The sequence below is a fragment of the Rhinolophus ferrumequinum genome, chromosome 6 (genome assembly GCF_004115265.2).
Source record: "Rhinolophus ferrumequinum isolate MPI-CBG mRhiFer1 chromosome 6, mRhiFer1_v1.p, whole genome shotgun sequence".
Taxonomy (NCBI): domain Eukaryota; kingdom Metazoa; phylum Chordata; class Mammalia; order Chiroptera; family Rhinolophidae; genus Rhinolophus; species Rhinolophus ferrumequinum.
The window spans coordinates 43,186,138-43,204,468 of NC_046289.1; the positions used below are offsets into that span (position 1 = coordinate 43,186,138).

General features: G+C 34.5%; 1 protein-coding gene across 1 annotated transcript in view; it reads right to left on the reverse strand.

Moving 5' to 3' along the window:
- PIAS1 (protein inhibitor of activated STAT 1) overlaps positions 1 to 18,331 on the reverse strand; it is a 111,431-nt gene that overhangs the window by 33,323 nt on the left and 59,777 nt on the right. Inside the window, exons 3-6 of the mRNA XM_033107513.1 lie at positions 5,335 to 5,419; positions 5,020 to 5,067; positions 3,413 to 3,503; positions 2,623 to 2,757 (exon numbers count right to left, since the gene is read on the reverse strand). Coding sequence (XP_032963404.1) covers positions 2,623 to 2,757; positions 3,413 to 3,503; positions 5,020 to 5,067; positions 5,335 to 5,419 — 359 coding nt within the window. The remainder of the gene's footprint in view (positions 1 to 2,622; positions 2,758 to 3,412; positions 3,504 to 5,019; positions 5,068 to 5,334; positions 5,420 to 18,331) is intronic.

Consider the following 18,331-nt stretch of genomic DNA (forward strand, 5'->3'; position numbering starts at 1 on the left):
TCCTCAAGAATAAGTCTTAAGCAACTGTCCTCTTCCTACTTAATACATTCCCCCCTAAGTAATGTCACCCTTGCTTGTGTGGCTGCAATAACCACCAATAATATGCAGATAACCCACATTTCTTTTTTCCAGCACAAACTTATCCTCTGAGCTTATATGCCCAATTGCCTATTTAGAATGTCTCAAAGCCATTTACAACACAAAAGCTTCAAAAATGAACTCATGATTTCCTCCATCTATCTAGTCCTCTAACACTCCCTCCTCCAAAGCAGAAAAAAACAAAACACACTACAACTTAGTCCTTTTTCAGTGTCTCCTCTATCTCGGTAATATTTTCATTTACCTTGTTACTCAAGTCAGACACCAAGGAGTCACTCCCGACATCCCCTTCTCTTAGCCCCACATCTAATCTATCACCGAGCACTACAGATCCACCGACTTCCTTCCTTCCTCACCATCACGACTCTAGGCCAATGGACTCTCTCTTACTGACATTTTAGCAATCGCTTGCTCCTAAGAGGTAACCTCTCTGCATGATTCTAGTCTCCATTCAAGCCATTTACCACTCTGAAGAGTGACCTTTTCTAAACAGAACTAGGGCCCTGTAAACTTTCTGCTTAAAAAGAGAACATCCTTAATATGAACATTCCCTCAAAGGTCCTGCATAGTTGGGCCCTTTCTTACCTCTCCCGCCTCATCTTGTACATTGCTCTTCCCCATTCTCAGCTACCTGCTACACTGGCTCTCTTTCAGTTCCTTGAAAAGAGCTATGCTCACCCATCCAGGGGTTGTGCAGGTTGTTTCCTTCTACCCTTCTCTCAGCTCTTGGCTCAGTCATCACCTTGTTTCCCTGAAAGTAAGACCTCGCCTTAATAAGACAATCAGCTCTAATAAATAAGACAATCAGCTCTAATGCGTCTTTTGGAGCAAAAATTAATATAAGACCGGGTGTTATGTTCATGTCATGTCATGTCAGGTCATGTCATGTCATGTATTATACCCGGTCTTATGTTATAGTAAAATAAGACCGGGTCTTGTATCAATTTTTGCCCCAAGACGTATTAGAGCTGATTTTTCGGCTAGGTCTTATTTTCGGGGAAACAGGGAAACAGTTTCCCTTACTTCATCAGGGAAGCCCTGCCTCATCTCTCTCTAGTTCAAAGTGCTCTTTAACATACTCTGAAATCATCACACACATCTCTCCTTTATAGTACTTATGATAAGTAAGTTCACTTTTTTCATGTGATCATCTGGCCCCTGGATCTCAGGCTCCAAAAAAGAATTTTTTTTCTTGCTACGGTACTACCAGGTATCAGTATAGTGCAAGGCATACAGTAAGCATTCAATAAATTTCAAATGAATTAGTAAATAGATAAGAGCTATCAAAAAACTGTAATAATCAAAAACATTCTGAAACTGTCCCCCTTCCAAAAAGCTAGACTAAGAAATAATATTTTAAAAGTTCAGAAACACACCAGGATAAATAAAAATCAAATATATAATAATGGTGGCTTCTGAATCAGCATTTAATGGTATTAGAACAACTGGCTATTTAAAAAATGAAAGTAAATTTTTATTTTATACTGCACATAAATTTATGCTGGTTGCATATTCAGTAAAACAAGAAACCTCAAAAGTCTAGAAGAAAATATAAACAATATTTATGTAATCTTGGAAAGGACAGATAGATTGAACATTGATGTAGACTAAGGGGAAAAGACTATAAAAGAAAAAACTGGTTAAGATTTGACTCTGTAATAAATCTTCTACACGTTAAATAACCACATAAAATAAAAGGCAAACAAACTAGAAACAAATATTTGCAACAAGTGAAGGAGGGTTAAGTCTTAATATAGTAAGAACTCATAAATTAGTAAGAATAAGAAAAACATGATAGAGAAATAGATGAATGAGTATGATTTTAAAATGTAAATAAACACAAACAAAATATGTTAAATCTCAGTAATAATAAAAGGAGTACTAATTAAAGCAATGTGGTGCCATTATCTATTAAAAGTGGTAAAGACTTTAAAGTAGATAAAACTGTTGACAGCGTATGAGTCAACAGGCACATGAATAAACACTGTAAGTCAGATAATAAATTTGTACAACATCTTTTGATAAGGCAATCTGTCAATGTATACAATATTTCTTAAAATTCTGTAAGCTCTTTGACTCAGCAATTCACAGGGAATTTAAGGAAATTATCATATGTAAAACTATAGCTACTAGGATGGTCTTCAAAATGTTCTTTGAAATAGCAATGAATGAATGAATGAATGAATCAATCAATCAATTAAATAAGTGCTCACCAATAGGGAACAGGCTAAACTGTGGCATACTCATACTGTAATATGATGTAGCCATTTAAAATCATGTAGATGAACATGTAATGACATTGGAAGACATTTATGACAAATTGGTGATTGAAAGGATCAGATTATAAAACACCGGATACTTCATGATCCCATTTTTTAAATGGGAACGTGGAAAATTCACTGTAAGACAAAAATAAATCCCTTTGTAACTCATTTTACAGTATCATTTACCTATAAGCTCAGGTAGCCATGGAGATTAACCCTTCCTATAAGAAAAACGTGGTAGAAACAAAAATTTACTTACTCTTCCAATTTCTGCAGTCCAAGAAACAACAATGGTGTTTGGTACTGTTGTGGACAATCGGACAAGTGAGGTGATATTAATTGGTCGGCTGGGTCGCTTTGGTTCCACACCATTTTTAGTAGGTGGAAGATAACCCTAAGGATGAAATATGATTTGTTTCTACTTATTATTTCCACAATCATTTCAATTCCATTTTAAAAAAAACACCCTACAAACTATGTACTTATAAAATACGAATGTTTCCATTAAAAAGTAGAGAAGCAAACATTTACAAGAGTTTCCTGTGTGTTTCTCTAAACCCTACAGTCTCATTACAGTAAACCCGAGAAAAATACCGGTGATAGAACTTAACAATCTCTAAAATGTAAGAATCAGGATGAATTCATAAAGAGCTCAGATAAGTATATAAGGAATATTTGAAAGTCGACCGGTAACAGCCCCGACTCTCATCCTCTGCCTAAGGCACAGAACGCTTCAAATCTCTATTCCACCGCAGGCTTCCTGATTCACATGAATACAGTTGAGGTTTTGGTGAAACAAATTTCTTCTCCCCCAAATCCAGTATAACACTAAGGCTTCCACGCCAACTCCAAGTCCCAGACTTTGTCACCACAGCTAGTGTCACAGCTGTTAATTGCACATAGTTAGTACAAGTGTTTCACTCAGTCACATGAATATATATCCAAAATAAGATGATTTCTTAATGAATAACTACGATTAACAACAGCTGTGATGACTTATCTGGTAGCAGCGTTGGCAATGCGTTTAAAAAATAGCTTTTAGGACTTACTGGAAGGCTGCAAGGCTTTGTATTCACTTTCACACAAAGATTGGGTGGGAAGTGATCTTCTTGTGGACAACTGGTTTCAGATAAACAAAACCTAAACAATAAGAACAAGTTTAATTTCCTTTATTAAAGGATGACCTCATTAATATTTTTGTTCAATAGCTAATCTGAAAGATGGCCAAACTTAACAAAAAACTATTAGAACTAGACATTTTCTATGATGAATAAGCATATTTAAACATGTCTAAAATAAATAACTCTGTCAATATAGTTTCAGTGATGACAACTATCAACCTGTCGTTGTCTTCCTAACATGTCCAATCATTCGTTGAAGCATGTTCTGGGGGGTGGGAGGGCTCTGTCATTGAATAAATTTAAGTAATTCTGAATCAACAAATGAAACTGTTTCCTTAATATAGAACTTCTCAGAGCTAAGCTAACATACACTGCAACTTTTTAAGAGGGAGGGACAATATACAGTATTTCCCAAACTTATTTGCCTATGAAATATTTTTTTGGTTTTCAGCCAAATGTTGTAAGTCTATCCCCCAGACCAAGTTCTGTCCACTAGTCTCCATTATTTCCTGAGATCTGAAGATCTGAATAATATTACTTGTATTATATTCACATGTATTGAGAATACTATTTTAGAAACTCATGAAAACATTTATTTCTGAATTAAATGCATAATCTTTTGGGACACCCAAGGATAGCTACATAATTTGTAAATTCTCACTCTATTCACTCTTATATAGATCAAGAAATAAATTATTAATTTGTTATTTATGACATCTGCTCTTAATTACTTCCTTATTCCCAATATACAGCTGAGTTCATTCCACCTTTAAGAACATTCACAGCACCTTTGAGTTCTATGTTAAAAAGAATGCTGTCTCTGAATTCTGTGAAATATTCATGGACAGTCAGTCATTGAGTGAAAAGAATAGCACAATATGATTTATATAAGCGAGAAAGAGAGATAGACAGAGAGAGAGAGAGAGAGAGAGAAATGTTAACATAAAAGATTTCTTAGAAAAAATGAGCTAAGGAAAGAAATTGAATAAGAGGTAACTGTGAATCCATGTTGGAAATTTTTCCATTTATCTTTGCAAAACTATCAAGAAATATTTCATATGAAATATAAATTAGAGAGCATTTAAATTAATGCTTTAAAATACAAGGAAAGCAAATTAGACTATTTTGGTTTTGTTAGTTAGCCCGTGAGACACTGTAGATTTAACCTTAGTACTAGTTCCTTATCTACAGTAGTTTGCTACTCATGCAGATAAGGCCTTTGCTTTCATAAAACTTGGTATTTCTAAAGAGCTGACCACTCTGGTATTTAAACATATCATTAGCTGGAGCTTCTCAAACAACTGAGGGCAACCAAAATGAAGAGATGTGGTTAGATGTATGGTACATGACTTGATATATTAAATCTCAATTGGATAAAAATTAGGGTATTTCATAACAGGAGAAGATTTTCCCTCACCCAAACATCTAAATCCAATACTTTCAATATACTTAATGAAAATCAAGGTGGATTTTTAAAAATCTTTCAAGAAATATTAACTTTTAAACTTGGATATATACTGTAGTGAACACTGTACCTTAACTGGACCTGCACTGTGAAGTCACATTTGGTCCCAGAAATATCCCTAGAAAAGACAGAATAAGAACTACTATTATTTTTAAAATATGCACATAAAAGCTGATACAAAGATACTGTAGTTACTACAGAAAGTTTTTCAAATTATCAGAGATATAATTGTTTTTAAGGTAACTAACACTACAATAGTATTTTTAATAGTAATATTTGCATGACACTAATACTCACCCAATACACTGTTTTTTTTAAAAATCACTTATTATAGACAATACTGGTTTTAAAGGCCAACTACAAGTTACATTTGAAGACAACTTACATTGAACTACTGATTTGCTGTACTTGTTGTGGTGTCAATGCAAATGCAAAACAGGTTTCTCGAAAGCGCTGGCTGTTGTCTGATGCTAAAGGGAAAAAAAGAATTATACTTTTAATTACCTTCAAATTCATCAACAGAGAACACAACATTACTAGATAGATAGATAGATAGATAGATAGATAGATAGATAGATAGATAGATAGACAGATGATAGACAGATAGATAACCAAACAATCAAATCTTGGGGAATTATCACATGTCTTTAATTAACTGGGACGTATTCTAGAGTTTAGAATACAAGGCAATTAAAACACTGAAAAATAAGAAATGTGCCAGTTGCAATATAAAAGAAACAGGCACAAAAGTGGCTAATTCCAGAAGATATAGATCAGGATTTAGATTCAGAAAAAACATAATCAAAGAAACACTAATAAAAAAATCACCTAATCATATAAATGCTTGCATCTAAAAAGCACGCTTATAAAAAAACAGTGATACTAATTTTACTTAAAATAGAACATAAACCCATTTAAAGATAAAGTACGTGGTTTCTGAGCTAAGTAACAAATATACGCACTTTGAGATCTGCACAGGTGAGATGACATTTAGTATTTAAGGCAAATTAAGAATTTTATCATCACCTGTCTAACTACACCACGCAAGTTTTATCCAATAAGTATCGTATATAATTTCTCCTATGCTTAGATGACTTGACTTCAGAATTTGCCTGTGGACACTACCTCAAAGATGGAAAGTTACACGTAGGAAGGAAGGGAATAAAGATAAAACAGGAGAAAGGGAAGTGAGGCGGGGTGAAAGAACAGCAAGAGCGCAGGCAGGCACACACAGGTAGGTTAGTGCAGAGCAGGGAATCCCACAGTACGCTGCTATGAGCAACACCAGTTCTATCAGCTTTTAATACACGTTATATACATGAAAAAAATCATGGTCAATATCCTTCTTGTTCCCAGCAATTCCACTTCTGGGCATTTATCTGAAGAAATCCAAAACACTAATTCAAAAAGATATACGTATGCATTCCTACATTCACTGCAGCCTTATTTACAATAGCCAAGATATAGAAGCAACCTAAGTGTCCATCAACAGACAAATGAATAAAGAAGATGTGGTATATATACATACAATGGAATGTTACTCGGCCAAAAAAAAAAAGAATGTAATCTTACCTTTTGCAACAACATGGACGGAGGTAGAGAGTATTATGCTAAATGAAATAAGTCAGAGAAAGACAAATACCATATGATTTCACTTATATGTGAAATCTAAAGAACAAAATAAATGAACAAATACAAGAGAAACAGACTCATAGATACAGAGAACAAACTGATGGTTGCCAGATGGGAGTGGGGCAAAGGGGCTGGGTGAAAAAGGTAAAGGGATCAAGAAGTACAAATTGGCAGTTACACAATAGTCACGGAGATGTGAAGTACAGCATAGGGAATATAGTCAATGATATGGTAATAACTATGTATAGTGCCAGGTGAGTCTAGACTTATGGGGGGATCACTTCATAAATCATATAAATGTCTAACCACTATGCTGTACACCTGAAATTAATATAAAATAATACTGAATGTCAACTGCAATAAAAAAAAAAAATAGGGGTGGCCGGTTAGCTTGGTTGGTTAAGAACGTGGTGCTAATAACACCGAGGTTGCTAGTTCGATCCCCACATGGATCACTGTGAGCTGCACCCTCATAAATAAATAAATAAATAAATAAATAAAATAAAAAATAAAAATAAATATCCCTCTTGTTCATTAACGTTTCCACAGTGCTTGGCACAAAGAAACACTGAATGACTGTTGAATGAGCAATAAGAATATGAAAACCAAGAAACACCAGATTAAACTATTTAAGCTGTAGTTTTCCAGGGTAGTTTTCTAAAACAAAAGGATCCCTAGAAGTTAATACCAAAGAACTCCTGGCCTGTGGGCTACTTAAACCTGTGAAGAAACAATAACTGAACTTGGTCTTTTCTTGCTTAAACTGGGTTTGATCCTACTTCCAAGTAACACTTCCCCTACAATTACCACCAAACTGCAGTATGTCATGCTGAAAAAGCTGTACAAATGTATCACTATGAGGAAAAAAATGGAAAAGAGCACTGCTGCTCTTTTATCTCAATATAGGAGTATCTTTTAAAGGCTAGATTTGTGTTTCTGCTTTCTGTGATATGGGAAGGATTTTTCTTAAAGAATCTATCCCCAAGAAATAGTTATTAACTAGAAAGTTGTCTTAATTATGAAGTATCAACCTGACAAATGGCCAATAACCCAGGACCAGAATGTAGAAAAGCAGCCAGTTTCCTCCGTGAGGCAATGCAAATAAGTAACTCCTTTGCTTCTTAAGGAGTATTTCTCTCTCCATAAATATTAAACTTAGTCCAGTAGGGTTGCCTAATTTAGATTTCTGGCTCCATTCTAAAACAGTGCTAAAGTAAGTTTCAAGTAGAAAAATTCATATTATTCTCTAGGCAAAATTTCAGATTCATTTTAGAATATATGAATACAGTAACTTTTGGAGACACACGCAGATTTAGACAGAGAAGATATGACTAAAATAGCAACGCTGTTTCTTGTGCCATAGAGAATCAGGCTTATTACTTTATAATAACCGCTCTTCTTTATAATAACAACCTCTTTTATATATAGGTTATAATGCTCATAGAGTTATTATTATTTATCTGAAAAAGCACCTTTTTATACTATATGATTTTCAGGCTTAATTTCCACTATGAACGCCAGTGAACAATTTATGGTTTAGGTCTTGGATAACAGACTATCTAAAAACTTTTCTGAAAGTGCTATTAAGCTATCATTACCCTTTTCAGAAAAATTCAGGCCAAATATAATCATAGAACATTCATACTGAAAAAGGAGTCTTAGAAATCATCTAAAACAATCACCTCCAATGTTGGGGGTATGCATCTCTGTGAGTACACAAGACAATCCATAAGGATACAGGAAAAAATTATCTGCCTGTAAAAAAGGAGCTTTAAAAAGTTGAGATTTTTACATAAAATCTGAAATCTAAATTATAAAAGTATCTAAAATTTTATATAAAATCTTAACTTTTTTAACTTCTATTTTTTGTTTTATAACATGTTTATATTTATATATATTACATAGATAAATATAGATACATTTAAATAATTTAGCGTTTATATATATATGTATATATACATATATATACATATATATATAAACGCTAAATTATTTTGCGGAGAAGTGCATGTGACCAAGTAAGTTTGTAGACATTTGATCTTGGGCTCAACCTTCCTTTCCTTTCAATCCCGCCAATCATACTTGGGATACTTTTAGAGATGGGAAGAGCGGCCATTACCTTTTCAGGCAGAAGATGGCTGGTCATGAACAGTTTAACTGTAAGAAAGCTTACAGCCCTATAGAGAGCAGCAAAATTTAGTGGAAAGAGATGAGATCACACAGACCTAGATTCCAAACTGGTTTTGCCACATATTTGCCTTATGACCTCAGGTACTGATCCTCTGAGTCTGTTTCCTTCAATATATAAACATAAACAAACACACACATACACACAAATCCTAATAGGGTCATTTTGAAGAATATAAGTGAGGTAAGGTATTTAAAACAACCAACAATTTCCTTCCCTGTCCCCTTTCCTCCTTATACCCTTCTACTGAATCAAAATACATAATGCTGTAACTGCTACCCATTGATGTCACGCAGCATATCCAGCGACAGCCATTCTTCAAATATTTTAGACAGTATTAATGTGCTTCTCTCTCTCTATTGACTCTACCCACTGTATCTCTGGCGAGATTTCAGAATTACTCACCATCCTGATCTTTCTCCTATGGACACACCCCAGGTGGTCACACCCTTAAAGTGACAGCGGCACTGAACACTCTGTCACAGCGTCTATTGTTTATTTGAAATATTTGTGGCCCCTCTGTATTGGCCTCTATGTCCCCACGGGAGGATTATAACTCCAGTGCCACTGCCATTAGCCTTGGCAAATGAAAAATGAGAAGTGTACGACCTCCAAGCAGACCTTTACAAGAGCTATCTTTTGGTTTAACCCTCTTTCTTTCCAGTCTGCTTTGATTCTAGAGTGAAGAAAACACAGAGCAGACCCACAGCCATAACATAAGTGAGAAGTAAATCTCAGTTGTTTGCCATTGAGATTTGGTTGCTTGATACATAATTCTGGATATGATGTGACTACAACAGTATTTTTTATCAAAACTACCATCTAATACTGTTAATCCACACAACAATCATGAAGAAAAGGTATCCTCTCCTTTTTCAGATTTAGAATTTGAGGTTCAAGTAGTTATGTAACTGTGAAGGCCTGGTACTAAGTAAGCCTGGTACTAAGTGAACCAGAATTGGACTCAGGCCTACACATCTCCAAAGCCCATGCTCTTCTCATAACATAGGTCTGTTAGCTCCCCTGACCTAGGAAGGTGCTGTACTTCTATTAACGTAGCCTCGCATTATACTGGATCACAGAAAATCGAAAAAGAATTACCCACTATCCCCTCATCATAACTACTTATCATTTTTACATATTTCCTTCCAGTCATTTTTAGATCAAATTGTATGTACAATTTGAAAGCTCGTTTTTTAAAAAATTACCCTTATCACAATTAAGTGTTTCAATTACAATCTCTATTACCATGTTTTAATTATTATATTGTATTGTATTCTATCTACAGGGTATATTAAAATTTTAATTACTCCCTTGACTAGTCCTTTACGTTGTTTCTAATTTTTCATTATTTGAAACAACTCTTAACATCTTTGGGTTTATATGTGTGTTTTTGGAATAGGGCAGGGCTACTTACAATTTTCTTGGGGTCAATTCCCAAATGTGGAATTTCTGGGTCAAAAAGTATGGAGATTTTTACAAATCTTGACACATCATGAAACTGATTTTCAAATGGTTATAACACTTTATATAATACTATTAGCAATATATGCATCTACTAATTGCACCTTACTGTGGCCTGTATGGGAGTTGTTGTTAATTTAATGGGTGGATCCTGGTAACACCTTAGTAGTTTATCTGCATTAAGAAATTTCCTGTTTTTGTTTAATGTCCTTTTCAGTTAATTGTTCAATCTTGTCCTACACCCATTTTTATATTTGTATAAGTGGTTCATATATATTAACCCTTGGAAATTTGCTAAAAATATTTTCCCAGCTGCTACATTTTTTCATTTTTGCTACATTTTTGGGTGATATAAAAGTTAACTTTTTACATAGTCTAATTTATCAACCATCTTTATAAATTCTAGTTGTTCCCCTTCTCAGGTTCAATCAATAAACAATTCACTTTTTTTGTTTTGTTTTGTTTTTGTTTGTTTTGTCTGTTGTTTCTATGTAATTATTAAGTCATCTGGAACTTATTTTAGTGTGTGATATTTTAAAAAATCTAAATTTCTGTTATTACAAATTGCTTACAGCTATACTAACACATTGTTTGTTAAATAATCCTTCCCTTCCCTATTGATGGATATATGTGCTTCCTTTATCATATATTAAATCCTTACATCCATCATGTTCTATGTCTGGGCTATTTTTCCATTGGCCTTTTTATCCTGGTGCTGGAACTCTATTTTTTAATTGTTATAGCTTCATTTTGTTTTAATATCTTACAGTTATGTTTCTCTCCATCCATTCTTCTTTTTTCAGAACTTTTAACATTGACTCAAACATTTATTCATCGAGATGAACTTCTGAACTCTTTTGCTACGATTTTTAAAGCCCAATGGTATTTTAAATAGAATTATAGCAAACCTATGAATTATTACGAGCTGACAAGCTGACATCTTTATATCTTTAATCTTCCCATCTTAGTGTACTGTACCTGTGTCCATTCATTCCTATCGTCAAGGTTTTGTCATTTTCATCATATAGATTATATATTTCCCATTAAGACTATTCTTATGCCAAATATTAATAAATTAAATGACTGAATATTCATATAATGGAATACACTACAACCAAAAAAAAAAACAGAAAAATCAGTTACACCAAAAGCTAGTTTCTTTTCAAAGATCAATAAAATTGATCTTCAATTGATCTTACCTCTAGTAAGACTAAGAAAAGACACAAGTGACCAATATCAGGAATAAGAGGAGACATCACTATAGAGTCTATAGATAATTAAAAGCAAATAAGAGAATAAATACTATGAATACCTATATACCAAAATTTTTGACAAGTCAGAAAAAACAAATTTCTTAAAAAAACAAAAACTACCAAAGTGTACTCAAGAAGAAATAAGATAACCTGAATAGTCCTATACCTAGTAAAGAAATTTAATTTGTAGTTAAAATGTTTCCTGAAAGAAAACTCTAGGCCCAGGTATCTTCTCAGGGGAAGTCTACCAAATATTTAAGAAAAAACTAATACTAATTCTACAAAAATTGTTTTAAAAAACTGAAGAATTCCATCAAACATTTAAGAAAGAATATAAATTCTAGACAAACTCTTCCAAAAATAAATCTAAATGGAGGGAATACTCAACTCGTTCTATGAATTCAGTATTACTCCAGTATCAAAAAACAAGACAAAAACATTTTAAGAAAAGAAAATTACCAACCACTACCTCTCATGAACACAAACGAAAAAGTATTTGTAACAAAACTTTAGCAAATTAAATCCAACTATATAAAGGATAATACATCATAACCGAGGGAGATTTATCGCAGAAATGCAGAGTTGCTTCAACATTCAAGTCACCAGGTAACAAACTAACAAAGAAACACATTGTCATTTCAATGTGTAGAAAATACACAACAAAAATTTAATATCCATTCCTGATTTAAAAAAGTACTCTCAGCAAAACAGGAACAGAAGTGAACTTCCTCAACCCAATAATGGATTTCTATGAAAAACTTACAGCCAACACTGTACTTAAAGGTGAAAGACTAAATGCTTTCCCTAAAACATAAGAACATGGTAATGACAGCCACTCTCATCACTTCTATACAAGAATGTACTGGACAGTCTCACCAGTGCAACAAGGCAAGAAAAAGAAAAAGCATCAAGATTAGAAAACAAGTAAAACTCTATCCACAGACAATATGATCTATGTAGAGTATCTGATAGAATATACAAAAAGCGAATTTACCAAGGTAAAGATGACATACAAAAATCAGAAATTGAAATTTAAAAAACACAACAGCATCCCCTCAAAATGAAATACTTAGGGATAAATCTGACAAAAGAGGTTCAAAGCTTGTGGACTGCGAAATGCTACACTACTCAGAGAAATTAAGGACCCAAATAAATGAAGAGATATACAGTATTCATGGATCAAAATATTCAACGCTGTGAAGATACCAGCTGTTTCCAAACTGATCTTCAGGTTCAATGTAATCCAATCAAAATCCTAGCAAGGGGCCAGCTCAGTGGCTTAGGCGGTTGGAGCTCGATGCTCCTAAAGCCGAAGGCTGCCGGTTTGGTTCCCACATGGGCCAGTGGGCTCTTGGGTTGCCGGTTCCGCCTCCTGCAGCTGAGATTGAACACGGCACCATGAGCTGAGCTGCCGCGGAGCTCCTGGATGGCTCAGTTGGTTGGAGCGCGTCCTCTCAACCACAAGGTTGCCAGTCGGACTCAACTCCCGCAAGAGATGGTGGGCTGTGCCCCCTGCAACTAATGGTGGCGACTGGACCTGGAGCTGAACTACGCCCTCCACAACTACGATTGAAAGGACAACTTGACTTGGAAAAAATCCTGGAAGTACACACTGTTCCCCAATGGGGTCCTGTTCCCCTCCCCAATAAAATCTTCTAAAAAAAAAAATCTTTGCGAGATGTTTTTGGAGGGTGGGGGCGATTAGAAATAGACAGGGTGCTTCTAAAAGTCACGTGAAAATGCAAAGGACCTAGAAGAGCCAAAACAACTTTGAAAAAGAACAAAGCTGTACGGCTAACACTAGTTGATTTCAAGACTTACAATAAAGCTACAATAAATAAGACACCAACAAGACAGACTATCTTGATATTCTAGATAGAAATGTTGGTGTCAAGATAGAAAAATAGATTTATGGAACAGAACAGAGCATCTTGAAATATGCCCACACATACACGAACAACTGATTTTTGACAAAGGTGCAAAGGTAATTTAGTTGAAAAGAACAGTCTTTTCTTTCTTCTTTGTTTTTTTATTAAGGTAACATTGGTTTATAACATTATATATATTTCAAGTGAAGTCTTTTCAATGGACGGTGCTGGAGCAACTGGATACCTATATGAAAGACAAACAAAAAAGGGCTTCGAATCATATACTACATCATACACAAAAATTAACTCAAAATAGTTCATAAGTGGTATCATAGAAAGTGGTAGAAGAGGAAGCTCCAGGAGTTAGTCCCGCCTCCAAAACTACAATTAAGCTGGAAAAAAACAATCAGAATCAATGATTTCAGAACTCTGGAACCTGATCAGACACAGCAACCAAAGGAAGGCCTGATGAAGAGAGACTGCTGAAATTTGTTAAGAGAGCTGTGTGAGTGACCTAGCAAACTATTCCCCATTCCTTAGCCTCACCGTGCCAGAGTTCCTAGAGAGGCTGGCTGTGCCAGTATGGACAGTAAGGATTTGTCCTCCAAAATTTGGGGGCTACGCATTTTGTTTGGAGTGGTGGTGCCCTGAGGGACCACAGCAAATATTTCTCTTTGTTTCAAGATTGCCTTGGGCTTCAGCAGCTTCCCCAACAGCAGCTATCAAAAGATTTAAAAAGTACACACTTTTTTTTGGATCCAGAAGTTTGGGGAAATCGGTCAAGTCAAAGAATGACTGAAGAGACACTGGAAGACAAACTTCACAGACCACACACAAGGAATATACACTGAAAAAATGGTGTGGAAAAGTCACTGTACAAATGGATAACTGCAACCTTCAACAAGTAATAAAAACAATCCTTGAGGAGACTCTTATTTCCAGAGTTAGCAGAGTAAAATACTCAAATCAGCCAGTTCTCAACAAAAAATTGTAAGGAGAGACATACAGACCAATGGAACACATGTGAGAGCCCAAAAATAAACCCTCTATCTACAGTCAACTGATTTTCGACAGACATGGTAAGACCATTCTATTCAGAAAGCAGAGTCTCTTCAACAAATGATACTAGAAAAACTGGATATCCACAAGCAAAAGAATGAAGTTAGACCCTTACCTTATATCATAAACAAAAGTTAACTCAAAATGGATCAAAAAACTAAATTTAAGAGCTAAAATATAAAAATCTTAGAAGGAAACAATCTTCATGACATTGGATTTTGCAATGGTTTCTTCAAAATGACACCAAAGGCACAGGCAAAAGAAAAAATAGGTAAACGAGACTTCAATAAAATTAAAAACGTCTGTGCATCAAAGGACACTAACTAAAAAGAGGAAAAAGACAACTCACAGAACGGAAGAAAACATTTGAAATCATATGGTAAGGGTTTAATGTCTAGAATATATAAAGAACTCCTACAACTCAACAACAAAAAGACAAACAACCCAACTTAAAAATAGGCAAAGCTGAATAGATATCTCCCTAGAGAATAGACACAAAAGGCCAACAAGCACATTAAAGATGATCAACATATTAGTCATTACAGAAACGCAAATCAAAATCATATACCACATATTCAAAACCAGATACCATTTCACATGGACTAGAATGGCTATAATTAAAAACAAAACAAAATAACAAGTGTTAGTGAAGATATGGAGAAATTGGAACCCCTTCTCATATCTTGATGCCACCATCAATATTAAAAAATGGTGCGGATAGCATGGAAAACAATTTGGCATTTCCCCAAAAAGTTAAACACAGAATTATCATAAGACCCAACCATTCCACTCCTATGTATGTACTTCCTCCAAAGAACTGAAAGCAGGAACTCAAGTAGGTACTTGGTATGCCAATGTTCGCAGCAACTTTATTCACAATAGTCAAACGGTGGAAAAACCCAAGTGCCCATCAATACATGAACAGATACACAAAATGTATATCCATACATTGGAATATATTTTTCAGCCATAAAAAGGAATTAAGTTCTGATATGTGCTGCAACATGGATAAACCTTGAAAACATTATGTTAATGAAATTAGATAGACAGAAAAAGGCAAATATTATTCAATTCCACTCATACAAAATTTCTACAATAGGCAAATTCACAGAGACACAAAATAGTGTAGGGGTTACTAGGGGCTGGGGGGAAGCAGGAATGGGGAGTTATTGCTCAATGGATACAAAGTTATTGTTTGGGGTTAACTTTTCAGAAATAGTAAACTGTTTAGAAATAGTGGCAATGGTTGCACAATATTGTGAATGCAATTAACACACTGAATTAGACACTTAAAACGATAAAATGACAAATTTTGTTCATATTACATATAACTACAATAAAAAAATTAATAAAGGTAAAACCTAAAACTATAAAACTTTTAGAAGAACACATAAAAAATGTCTTTGTGACCTTGGGTTACGCAAAGATTTCTTATGATATGATACCAAAAGTACAATCCATTTTTTAAATGGATAAATTGGACTGCAACAAAAATAAGAACTTATGCTCTTGGAAATATACTGTTAAAAGAATGAAAAGAAGCCACAGACTGGGAGAAAATATTTACAAATCACATATCCATTAAAGGACTTGTAGCCAGAATATATAAAGAACTCTTACAAGTCACTAACAAAAAAGCAAACAACCTAACAATATTTAAAATGGGCAACAGATCTGAACAGGTACCTAACCAAAGAAGGTAAATACACGGATGGCCAGAAAACACATTAAAAGATGTTCCACATCCTTAGTCTGGGTTATGCAAATTAAATCCACAATGAGATACATATCTATTAGAATGTCTAAGACATTTTAAAGCGGCAATGTCAAGTGCTGACAAGCATGGAGAGCAGCCGGAAAGCTCATAGACTGGTAGTAGGAATGTAAAATGGCTTAACACTGGCAAAAACATTTTATCAGTTGCTTAAAAAGTTATAACTGCATCTATAATGTGATGCACTTATTCTTTATTCCATGTCTAAATAATTTACCCAAGAAAACCATAAGCATATAACTATACAAAGGTTTGGGCCCAAACTGTCACAGTAGCTTTGTTTTCAAAAGTCCCAAACTGAAAGCAACCCAAATGTCTATCAATAGGGGAATAAATCAATAGTGTTATATCTTATACAATGAAATGCTACTCAGCAGTAAGAAGAAATGAACTTCTGATATACACAACAACATAAATCTTATAATCTTAAGAGAAACTAGATCTCCCTCCACCCTCAAAGAGTATACACTCCATGATTCCATTATATAAAATTTTAGAAAATGCAGACTAATCTATATTGACAGAAAGCACATTCAATCTAGGGATCGAGTGGGAATGGAAAGTGTAGCAGGGAGGGATTACCAACGGGATGAGGAAACTTTGGGGAGTGATGCAGATGTTCATTATCTTGATCATGGTACTGAGTTCACATCATCAAAATGTATTAATTTGTACACTCTAAATATGTGCAGTTTATGGTATGTCAAGGATATTTCGATAAAGATGTTTAAAAAAAATAGTTGACTAAAGCAAAATGGAAAAAAAAAAGGCAGAGGGGGAGGGTAGATGAACAACAGTAGCCTGGGGAACTGGTACCAAAATTTAAAACTCAAGGAAGAAATAGCTAAAAATTCATAAAGAAGAGCGGCGGGCAATGGTATCCTTGATACCAAGGGAAGACAGAATTTCAAAGCAAGTGTGGACAGTGTTAAATGCTCAGAAGTCAGTTAAGAACTGAGAACTGGATTTAACAACAAGCAAGTCACAGGAGATCTTAGCTGGACCTGTTTCAGTGGCATGGCAGGAGCAAAATCCAGACTGCGATGAGTTCAGGTATGAATGGTTTATTAAGTCACTGATTTTAATACTTAAATATGAGATCTTTGTTTTCCTACCTGCAATAAGAACTTATACTAGTATCTCAGATTTGTGAATTACCATACTGTTTTGTATCACTGTAACCAATCTTGAAGGTATCCAAAGTCCTATAATGTACAGTAATTTGAAATTTTTGCTAAGATAGGAGGAGTTTGAATATTAGCTGTTTTGGGGATGTAGGATGAATGTCCCTCTGGCAGGACCTCAGCCTCTCAATAGGACCTGAATTGTTGTATACTTGTCAGTATCTCTCACTGAGGATCCAAAGAGAAGTCACATTTTCTGCTCCAATTTAGAGAAAAGATAAAATGTTCTAGTGGTTGTAATTTATAGATGATGTGATACAGAATTATACACCTGAAATCTATGTAATTTTACTAACAATTCTCACCCCAATAAATTTAAAAAAAAATGTTCTAGTGGTGTTCACAATTAAGGAGACTTACAAAGATCATGGGGGATAATCTCCTGTGAATATTAAGGGCTTGTTTTGCTCATGGGAGGACATTTTCAACCATCCCCTCATAAGTATTAATTACGAATGTTTCCTTTGTAAGAAAGAAAAGCATTGCCCACAATAGTCAGGATATAATTATAATTAAAAATCATAATATGCTGAGAGAAAGATACAGTTTTAGAAATCTTTTTTTACATATTGTTCCAGAGAGATGAACTAGACTAACAAGAGAAAGTGGAATCATGTTACAATTTACATAAATTCAAAACATTGGAAGGTAAAACCTAGATACATAAAATAAACAGTTATTGAGAGTCTGATGATAGAAACACTGAGCTAATCTAAGTGGCTGTACTTTCAACTGCTCTAAAAATATTCGCTATTCCACCTCACCAGCAGAAAGAAAAGCTAAAAATAGCCATCTTTCTGTTATAGAATATTTCTTGCCGTCTTGGAGAAAGTGAAGCTAAAGTGCCTATCTATAAATGTCAGCCTTGAAAACTTTAATAAGCTCTCTGGTTTATTCACACAAACAAACAAAAACCTGGACAATTATGTAATTTTTTAAAACACAGCTGAAATGATATAG